Raw genomic sequence first — 11,513 nt, 5'->3', positions numbered from 1 at the left:
CCTGAAAGAGAGACATTTCACATGCATGAGTGAGATGGAAAGAGAATACCACGGCTAGAGAACAGGGGAGCTGCTATTCATCTCATTGTCACGCCTTACAAAGGGAGACCACTCCAGCACCTCTCACGTGGATGGGAGCTTTGCTCAGGGACACAGAAGGATGGATCAAAGAGCAGGGGGGAACAAAGCGAACACTCCGGGAGTTTCAGTTTGAACACAGCCCCACTCCCAAATGGCGTCCGCAATCCCAGCCCTTCTAGGACTCTCAGGAATTCAAGTTGTTAAAAACAAATAAATAAATAAAAATCCAAGCCCGTTCTTGCAAAAAGCAGTTTGAAGTTACATACTTGATATTCACTTAGAACTTTATAAAATTTTCTTTTTTCAAACCGAAACCTTTCATGTTCGGATTCTGCCCCAGAGCTGATCTTTTTTTAAAAAATGCCTGAGTAAAAAATCTCTTTAGTTGCTTTTGAGTCAGAAGAGAGTGCAAGAAAAACTCCTTCAGCAACTTAAAAAAAAAAAAAAGGCTCTGACTTGTGCTTGGCAATAACTTAAAAATCAGTTTTAAGCTTAGCCAAGTCACATCACTAACATGGACTAAGGAGTACTCAGTGGGTTTGGAGAAGTCATTTTTCTTTAAGACTTCCCAAATACTGAAGGAACACTGTGAAGCCAGCCTGGATTTCTGACCTATCTTCTTGCCAGGGAGGCACAACCAGAGCTCCGGACACCCCCGCCATTTATCTGTCCAGAAGCTGATCCTGGACGACAGGAGATGCTGCCTCAGTATGGTATCAGCAATCCAAGATCATGCCCAAACCCTCTTTAGCTAACAATGATGTCCCTATGACTATCTATTTTAGTTTATGAAGTATTTCATGCCCATCATTTCCTTAAATAGTAAAAAACCCACAAAAAACCTGGGTAAGGTATGCAGGGGAGATGGACAGCAACTCCCATTTTAAAGAGGATGAAACAGAAACACAGATGTTAAATCATGTCCCAGGGTGACATGACTGCTAAGATGTTTTCTGTGTTTTAACTGAGGCTTCTTTCACCACGCTGCATTGCTAGTGAAGATGCAAGAGTGACTCAGAGAGAGAGAGTTTCAAACTTCTCTTCAAAGGGAAAAGCTTCGGTCTTAGCTGGGACACAAATAGGGAGGGAAGAAGCTATTGTAGGTTATAGGGTTGGGGGTGGTGGAGCTTTGAGCCTTAATTTACTCATCTGGAGTTGTCTACTTAGTGTAGCATGAAAAACTGCGCAGGCTTTCTGAGTTCAGCAGCCTGGTGCAAATGCCAGCTATGCTCCCTATTAGTGGTATGATCTTGGGCAAGTCACATAATGCCTCTAAGCTTCGGCTGCCTCATCTGGGAACGGGAATATACCGACAAGGATCAACCAAGTTGGGACCGTGCAATGACAGAAGGTACCTGCTCTATTATCCACTCCGCAGCAGTCTCCTGATAAAGGCAGCTCTGATTTCATTAGAGTGTTATGCTTGGTCTGCTGTGACAACATACAATACCCACAGCGACCATCCTCGCCCTCCACAGCCCATCTAGGGCAGGCTCTACTGCTTCCTTATCGTCTTCACCTTCACCACCTCCACTTTACAACTTCGTCCAATTCACGTCTATTATTGACTCTATTTTTTTTTTAAAGAGAGATTTTTGGGGCCAACAGGTGGCATGGTGGTTAAGGCATTAGACACTCCCACGTGGCTAACCACAATTTGAGTCCCACACCTGGTGGCTTGTTTCCTCACTTTCCCTCTCTCTGGGTGTCTCTCCCTGGTCAAATTAAAATAAATGAATGAATAAAATTAAATATATAATTATTTTAAAAGAGAGACTTGCTATAGGGCATGTGTGCTCACCAGAGGACAGAGACAGAGGGACAGCAAGAAATCACCCCTCCAGGGGGAATGGCCATGCTACAATCTCTTCTCTTCCACTCTCCCCTTTGGATTTTGGGCATGCATGCACATGCGCCCAGAATGAGTTTTAAGTTGTCCAGTCTAGGACTCAAATTGTGGTCGACTATGTGGGAATCCAGCAACATAACCATTACGCCATCTGCTGGTCCCACTACTGACTCTTTTTTATAACTTTTTTTCTTTTTTTTAGGCTTTTGCCATAGGGCAAATACATTCACTGGAGAGAGAGAAAGAGAGAGAGAGACAGAGAGAGAGAGAGAGAAATCCCCCCCCCTTAAGATGTCTCCATTTAAAATCCAAGGAAAGTGAGGCTCAAGGTGGCATGCATCTTACAAGTAGCCAAAACAAGCTCAAATTCAGGCGTCTGATTCCAAAGCCTGCTCTTTGCTAATCACTTTGCTATGCTGTGTGTCCCTCCCACAACCAAAGACCTATTATTCTCTACTCTTGAGGAATCTATAAATCTCTGTAAAGTGCTAGTTGATATCACCCTAAGGTGCTACTACTCCAGGGGAATACCTTTGGAGAAGAGAAGTCGAATAATCAGAAAAATAAAACGAAACAAAACAACGGGCCCAGATAGCTGAAGGACCTCATTTAGGGCAGGAACATTCAACCAGTACCCTTTGGATCATGTCAGTTACAGGAGCCCCTCTATCCCCCCATGTCCCAGTCCTAACCTTACAGCCCGACAATCGCTCACCTTCTCGCTGTCATTTTCAGTGAATTTATTCAGAAGCCGGGTTCGCTGCTGCCCTCTCAGGTTCCGCAGGAGGGAAGCCAGGATCGAACAGACATGCTCTGGGTTGGGAAGGAGAGAAGAGAACATGCTGAGATCAGAGCAGTAATTATTACCTCTTCAGGCCTCGTCTGCTTCTATTGCAGGAGGAGCAAGTAGGCCTTCTCTGACTGCTGCTATTGATTACTAAGATGAGAACCTAAATTGTGTCATTGGAAAACCGAGCTGATCTTCACACCCGGCACGAGAAACAGATTCGAAAGGGATGATATCCTCAAGGACAACTTGAGCAAGTGAATCAAAACTAAGGGAGGGTTTCTACTCTGCCTGGAATTAATTGATTTTTATTGTCCACAACAGAATCTCAAGCAAATCCCCATTTGCAGAAATAACCTGCGAACGGAACATGAATACCGTACTAGCCACGACAAGAGCAAATGAGAATGACAAGCGTTCTGTCAAATTCTCAATTACCTTGTAACTTTCCCAAGTAAACACCCTGGAATTAAATAAGATATATGATAGGGTCCTAGAGCTCACTTACATTCTATTCTGGTGCAGCTCAAACACTCACTTCAAGTTTAAAGATAGCAGGACTATAAACACTTCAAAACAGTAACTGGTTTTTGAATCCACCTAACACAGTGGCTTCTACTGTATACTCTTTGGAAGCAAGAAATACTGTTCTTCCAAATACCTCTGGAAGAGGACAGTAATGGAAGGGTTTATTACAGGCTTCCGTTGTAAATAAGTTCTTTCCTTTAAAAATACTTTTTAAAAACCAAGAATAATGACCTTGAGGAGGAGGTGATTCCCAGAGAAACGACAGAGCAGTTTAGTTTGAAATAAAATGGCAGCACATATTTTATTAATATTTGAAAAGTGAAGGGCAACTTCAAACCTCAAAGGGACCTTGAGTTCTCAAAAAGTCACTTGACTGTTAAGACCACAAATAAACATTCTTACTTTTCTGATGGTAGCACAGATACAATGCTGTACTTAAGGCTCCTCCACCTCTTCACTTCCCCAATCTCTCTCTTGCCTTTTTTTTTTTTTTTAATAAGTTTAGGGCACGAGACAGAGACCAGAGAGAGAGAGAGACAGAAAGCGAGGGAAAGTAAGTAACCATCCCCTAGAGGGGATGGCCATGCTGCAATCCCTTTTCTTCCACTCTTCTCTCAAGAGTTTGCGCACATACACACATGCGCCTGGCGTGATTTGTAAGCCACCAGGTCTGGGACTTGAACTGTATAGTCAGCTATGTGGAATCCAGTGACTTACCCTCCATGCCACCTGCTGGCCCACCTCAATCTCTTAATGCTGGAGTTACCAGTCTTTAGACTTCCATTTTCTATCTGTATTTGGTTCTCTGGTGATCTGACCTTGTACATTGTCTTTGAAGACTACACGTACGTATATCCAAGATTCACAAACTGGAAGAAGCACTGTATTCTGAACAGTACGTATGCATTCAACTGTCTACCTGATCTCTCCTGTGAAAAAACTAAGCTCCTGGGGCCAGCAGGAAGCATGTAGGTTAAGGCAGCTGGATCCACATGGCTGCCTGAGAGGTTCAAGTCCCAAACCCAGCAGCTTAAAAAACATGCTCTGTCTGTCTGTGTGTCCCCAAAATCCAGAGAGGGGACTGGAGAAAGGACTGCAGTATGACCATCCCCCAGGGAGTGATTTCTCTCTCTTCCTCTCTCCAGCAATTGTGTGTGCCTTGTAGCAAAATCAAACAAAAAAAAAACCCAGAACCAAAACCACCAGGCTTCTGATTTTCCTCCCTAAACCTGCTCCCACAGTCTTTTCTGTACAGTTATAGCACCCAGGTTCTCCAGTTTCTCAGGCCAAAAGTGAGCAGAGACGTCCCGACCCTCTTCTTCCTCTCGTCCCACAGGAAAGTCCGTTAGCTTCAGCCACCCCCACCACTGCCGTGAACCGTCCTCAGCACCCCCATGCCTGGCTGCAGTGGAACAGTCACTAGGCACTCATGAGCCTCTCTGCTCCCCTGCTAGGCCCCTTTGGCCAAGTTTCTCTAGAGCAGCCAGAACGATCCTTTAGGTTAAAACCTCAAGTCAGAAGTGTATAAACCCCTTCACTTGCTCCCCAGCTTGTTCGGGATAAGTGCTGCCTGCTTCTGCAGGGGCCCCTGCATTCGCCATCCCTGCCTCAGGCTCCTCACCTATCACCTGTGTGGCTTACTCTCCAGATCTAGGTTGACTCAGCTGCCCCCATCCCCACGAGACTGCCCTCTGACCACCCGAGTTTAAGGTGCCATGCCCTACCGCTACCGCTCTCAGGTCTCCCCTACTTTGTTTTCCTCTTCATCATGTATGGCCTTCTAGAGCACTGTATAATTTACTTATTTATCTAGTTTTCCATCTCCCTTCAATTGGAATTGAAGTTCTACAAAGGCAGGGATTTTGGTCCGCTTTGCTCAGGACTACGTCCCCAGTTTTACCACAATGCGTGGCGCACAGTAGGTATTTTAGGAACACTTGCAGAATGAATGAGAAGAAAGAGGCTCTCAGTGATGGGAATGGTGGTGGGGCAGGGCAGCCAGCTAGCTAACTCCTGAATTCCAGATATCTTTCACCTTCAAGTAGCTTTTCCGCATTTGTGCACAGTGCTTAGCCCAGCTTCAGACTACTATCAGCTTTGTATTGCTAATATGCCCTCCAACTGTTCACTCACAAAATGGCCCTTAAAGAGATTTTTGCATTTGGGAGTTAGACAGATAGCTTTTTCCTAGGGAGCCAACAATTCCTTTCTTCCTTCCTTCCTTCCTTCCTTCCTTCCTTCCTTCCTTCCTTCCTTCCTTCCTTCCTTTTCTTTTTTAGAGGTTTTTGCTATAGGGCGCATACGCTTGCCAGAAAGAGAGACAAAGAGACAGAAAGTGAGAAATCACTCCCTTGCAATGGTCATGCTGCAATCCCTTCTCCTCCATTCTCCTCTTTGGGATCTTGGGCATGGACGCACATGTGCCCAGTGTGAGTTTAAGCCACCAGGTCCAGAACTCGAACCGTGGTCAGCTACATGGGAGTCCGTTGACATAGCCATTACATTAACTGCTGGTCCCAGGGAGCCAACAATTTCAATAACATATCTCTATTTGATATATTTTGGTTTTTTAGGTATGAAAAATACAGTTTTTCTTAAAGATATGCTGTGGACAGAAGCTTTGAGTATCTTCTCAAGACCCTTGGTTCACTGCAAATACTTTCTTCCAACTCCTACATAAAACTGGGATGGGGGACCAGCAGTTAGTGTAATCGCTGTGTCGCTGGACTCCCATGTAGTCGACCGTGGTTCGAGTCCTGGACCTGGCGGCTTAAACTCATGCCGGGCGCATGTGAGTGCATGCCCAAGATCCCGCGAGGAGAAGGGAGGAGAAGGGATTGTGGTGTGGCCATCCCTCCGTGGGGGATGATTTCTTGCTTTCTGTCTCCCTGTCTCTCTCTGTCTTTCTGGCGAGTGCATGCGCCCTATAGCAAAAAAAAAAAACCTCTAAAAAAAAAAACAAAACTGGGATGGAGGTGGCATAGTCTCCATCTGCTTTAATCACCTGCAGGGCAGGATGGCGTGAGGGCGGCATGTGGAGTGAGTAGGCCCCACCCACAGCAAAGCAAATTACACCATGAACTCAGGGTTTAGTGAACGGGGAGAGCTGGGCTCAGGGTGAGCAGAAAAGGGTAAGGGAGTTATGTCTTTGGAGCCACGTGAAGGAACTCCTCGGACCCTGCACAGGTCAAGAAGAGCTGACGAGAGGAAGGAGACATGGTCAGTTCTGCAATCTTGGGCAAAGTGAGCTGTACATGGCTGTGGTCTCTTCAGCTGGTGAACAGAAGTGGGCCAGGCCACAATACCCTGCAGCGAATGCTACCAGCTCAGCTCGGAACCTCCTAAATGACTTAGTATGGCAGCTGGTAACAACCTCCACGGATACAAGGGCCATTTCCAAGTTTGTGGAAAAATGGAATTCAAGTCCAAGTTTATTTTGTTGAAAACAAACACCTCCTCCCCCCCACCAAAAAACCCCCCCTGAAATCCATGCAGTTGTTTCATATGCATTTTCTATGAACTTTCTGAAGACCCTACACATACATAATATGATAACCACAGTAGAAGCAAAAAAATAAAATAAAAAAAGACCCAGAGTCCTTATAGATTATTTGAGCCAAATCTCAGTTTCTAGAAGGAAAAAACCGAGGCCCAGAGAAAAGTGACTTATCCACACTGCTACCTGGTGGAAGAGGTAGCAGGCAGACTTCAGATTACCCACGCAGTCACTTACTCGCTCACTGACCAGTTACCTCTATGCCTGGCAAGTGCTGAGTGCTCAGGGCCCCAAACAAGCAACACAGCATCCCTAACTTGAAGGAGCTCCTTGTTTAGTGGAGAAAACAAAACAACAATCATGGCACTGTGTGGCAAGTTCCATTACTGAGGTAGCGCAGGGAACCTGGGAGCACGAGGAGGGACAGCTGACATAGCAGTATTCCCGCTGGACGCAATGGACAACTCAAAATCTTAAGAAACAAAAAGAAGAGCCAAGTTGACAAGCAGGTAGAGAAAAAGCCCATTCCAGGCAGAAGGAACAACACATACAAAGGCAGGTTAGGATGCAGAGTCCGACGGGGGAGAGGGAGGCCAGTCAGGTGGGCAAAGGTGGGGTCATGGAGAAAAGTGATAATACCCCAGGGACCAGATCATATCTGAGGTTAGACCAATCTCCTTAGCAGCTATATTCTTTTGAGAGATCAGGATCACAAAAAGGTTCCTCTTTCCTGATGAATTTTCTCTAGTTCTTAATCAAGGTTCTCTTTTTGCCTTGACTATTAGGAAACCCAAAGATGAATTTATACTCAATCACAGAAAGCAATTCCTTTTATTGCTTTATTACAGATTCCTTATACCCCATCCATAAATTTTATAATAAAAATAATGCACATTGGTAAAAATCAAACTATAAAAAAAGATACAAAATGTACTCAAAAAATATTTTTCTTTCCCCATACTCCTCTTACTATGCCATTCTTCTCTCCCAAGAAAAACTATAAAGTATTTTTTGTACATTTTCAGGGGGAAAATTTAAATACTTTAAATTTCTAATACATCTTTCTATATCAGCATGCACTTCATTTTTCTCTAAAAATGGGTATCTAGACTTTCACTAAACTTATGCATTGTAATGTAACCAGTGTCCCATTCATGGGTATTTTAGGCAGTTCTTTGACCATTTTCTTTTTTTTTTTTGCTGCTGGAAACAATGTTGCAATTAGCATCCCCCTCCACATATCCTGGCATACATATGCTTACAGCATACTCCGTGTGTCAAAGTTGGTGGGTTACAGGAATTTACATATCAAGTGCTGAAAGACACTGACATATTACCTTCCCAAAAGGCTGTACCAATTACACTTCCATCATCAGCCTATGGCGTGTGTGTGTGTGTGTGTGTGTGTGTGTGTGTGTAGGTATGTATGTATCTGTTTTGCCATATCCTCATGCAGAATGCATATTATCCAACCTACAGATTATGATAATCTGGTAAGTGAAAATGGGATCTTCTTTTGACTAGTATGTTTTATTCTTACTTTGAGCAAAGTCAAGTATCTTTTCCCCTGTGTATTAGTTGGTTTTACAGAGAAACAGAACCAATAGAATATATGTCAATACACAGAAAGACATTTATTATGAGGGTCAGCTCGTGTGATTACAGAGGCTGAGCAGTCCCATGGTCCACTGTCTGAAAGCTCAAGGGCCGGAAAGCCGGTGGATTAGTACTAATCCAAGTCCAAAAGCTTGACAACCAGAGGAGCCAATGGTAAGTCCTAGTCTGAGTCCAAAGGCCTGAGAATGGGGGTGGTGCAAAGGTGTGAGTGCTAGTCTGAGCATGAAAATCAGACATCAAGGAGCACCAGTATTGGAGGCCAGGAGAAGGCAGATGTCCCAGATGAAGTAGACGGAGTCAGTTTGCCCTTCCTCCTCCTTTTTGCTCTGTTTGGGACCCTCCATGGATTGGGCTCTGCCTACCACATGGGTGAGGTCAATCTTCTTTACTCAGCCTGGTCGACTGACTCAAACAATAATCTCTTCCAGAAACACCTGGGCACACACACTCCAAAACAATACTTGACCAGCTATCTGGCCACTCCTAAACCCGGTCAAGTTAACACATGAAATTAACTATCATTTATGCTTCCTGGCCAGTTGTATTCCTTCCTTTCTTTTTTTCTGTGAACTGCCTGACCTTATCCTTTGCCTAATTTTTATTTCTGTGAACTCTTTGTAAATCAAGACTATTATCCCTTTACGTATATGTTGCAAATATTTTTCCTAGTTTGACATTTGTCTTTTGACCAATTCTTATTGAAAGCTAAGGTTTAGTACTACCATATTGTTTTGCTGTAAGTGGCTTCAAATTCCTATTTGAAAGGAAATAGAGTAATAACAACGACTGTCACCATTTTTATTGTTTGTCTATGCTAGCAGGTTTGTTTGTGTCTGTACACAATTTTCTCATTGAATCTTCACAAGTAAGCTATGAGAAAGGTACTATTCTCATTTCCATTTTGTAAACATGGAATCCAAGGCTCAGAGGGGTTAATTAATTTACTTAAAGTCACATTCTTAAGTGGTGGGAGCTTAGATGTGAATCTAAGTCATGTGACTCCCAACTGTGAGCATTTCCTACCACGTGGGGGTGGTGGTTCTCACACATTACAGGTAGTGACTGATGCTGTTAGAGGAGGAGGATGAAGGGCCAGTAACTAAACCGTGCAGAGCCTTACTGCATGCCTCATGTGGGGCTCCTGTCCCCAAAAGACGGGCACCACGTAAATGTGGACTCAAAAAACTCAACAGCTTTAATGAGAGTAAAAGGAAGCAAAGAGCCATATGGAATAAGACAAGAATAACAACCCCTCTTTGCTATTTTACTAAATTAGTCTTCCCAGAAGCAATTTCTACCAGTGTCTAAATAAAGAAAAGACTTTGGGTTTCGGGCAGTTCCACAGATACTGAAACCGAACTTCTCAATAATTTTCCCTTTTAATCTTGCCGATTAAGAGGGATGAGAAAGGGTTCCAAAAGAATGTTCTTCCTATACGTCAACAAGATGGGGGCGCGGGTAGGTGACAGGGTGTGCTGGTGGTACAGAGAAAGGGTATCAGGACCCGTGATTTTTAAGAAGGAAAATGCACTATGTAGCACGCATTTCCACAGCTCATCGCAGCCCCGAGCAGGAGATACTTGATCAGTTACAGTAGTACACGGTCAGCGAATGGCATTTCCCTATTTGTTTGGGATTTAAAGCAAAGGGAAGGATGGCAGTTCCAGGAGACCTGAAGCTGCCTCCGCTGCTTCCATCTGTCTGGATGCTGTAGCCTGAAACTGGGCACTGGTGTCTGCCAGATAGAAAGATACCTTGGCCACCCCAAGTTTTACACACACACACACACACACACACACACACACACACACACACAGAGTCTCATTAGACACATATATATCTAGCTTCCCTAAGAACAGATTTCAGCCCAAGGTGGTGTCAATTTTTCACGCACCAAGGAGATGGGGAGAGCGGCTGGCAGGGAGAGCAGGCGAGATAACAGGTTTATCTGCTGGCCAGCACTGCTCAGCTGCTCTGTCATCTCGACAGGATAAAATGGACCTCGGCCCCCCCCAGTTTTTCACACACACACACACACACACACACACACACACACACACACAGAGTTTCATTAGCTACTAATAAATGTAGCTTCCCTAAGAACAGATTTCAGCCCAAGGTGGTGTCAATTTTTCACGCACCAAGGAGATGGGGAGAGCGGCTGGCAGGGAGAGCAGGCGAGATAACAGGTTTATCTGCTGGCCAGCACTGCTCAGCTGCTCTGTCATCTCGACAGGATAAAATGGAGGTGAAGGATGGCTATGGAGCTGTCAGGGCGGACGGGGTGGATGTGATGTGGTTGCTCCCACTGCAGAGAGCACCCTCTAAGGCAGGCTCAGGAGGAGTGGAAAACACACACACACACACACACACACACACACACACGTGCGTACACACGTGTGAAATCCCTCTCCACAGGGGGAAGGCCAAGCAAATCTACATTTTGAAACCATGTACAGAGGCAGTATTGAAAGAGCGCCAGTGTGAGTCCCTGCCTGCTGGGCGCTGGGCTCCACACTCAGACAACTGGCTGCCTCAGACACTAATTACTGGAACTGCCTGGAGGGGTGGCTCTGGGCCACCCTTCCCCCAGTCCAACCTTCTCCCGGCTTCTAAGGGATGACTGCAGTGCGTTAGACTCCGTGTATTCGCAATAGGGCAAAAAGTTTTTATTTTCTAGGGGCAGTTAGGGTTCTATAATGCTCAGAACCAGAGAGAGAGTTAGAAATCTTTAGTCAGACTCCTGAGGTCCTGAATATAGACACAATAGCCCCGAGAAGAGATGCGACCTGCCTCAGGTCAAAAGCGTCTTTGTGGTCGCTGGAGTTCAGATCTGCAATTTTTTCCTTTTTCCAAATCATGACTGACATCTCATGAATACATATGCAGGCGATCCCTCCTGAAATACATACACAGATGTAACATTTTCCATGGAGTTTCAGAATGTCCTCCTCTCTTAGCGATGATGGCTTAGATGACCTGGCACACCCACATCAGAGGTCTCTCCAGAACAGCACAACCAGACGGTGGCAGTCATGCCGACCAGCCTTCTACAGTGTGCACCATGCACCCTTTTGTAAAGAACAAGACGGGGAACCAGCAGCTAGCGTAATGGCTATGTCGCTGGACTCCCACGTAGTCGACCGTGGTTCGCG

At 45.0% G+C, this 11,513-nt stretch overlaps 1 protein-coding gene across 1 annotated transcript in view; it reads right to left on the bottom strand.

The window, feature by feature from the left end:
* Window positions 1-11,513, bottom strand: part of CTNNBL1 (catenin beta like 1) — a 207,577-nt gene that overhangs the window by 28,736 nt on the left and 167,328 nt on the right. The window contains exon 12 of the mRNA XM_006144120.3: window positions 2,646-2,743. Coding sequence (XP_006144182.1) covers window positions 2,646-2,743 — 98 coding nt within the window. The remainder of the gene's footprint in view (window positions 1-2,645; window positions 2,744-11,513) is intronic.

Source organism: Tupaia chinensis, unplaced genomic scaffold (genome assembly GCF_000334495.1).
Source record: "Tupaia chinensis unplaced genomic scaffold, TupChi_1.0 Scaffold000115_1, whole genome shotgun sequence".
Lineage (NCBI taxonomy): Eukaryota > Metazoa > Chordata > Mammalia > Scandentia > Tupaiidae > Tupaia > Tupaia belangeri.
The sequence above is the reverse complement of the archived record's forward strand: the minus strand, read 5'-3'. Positions and strand labels throughout refer to the sequence as shown.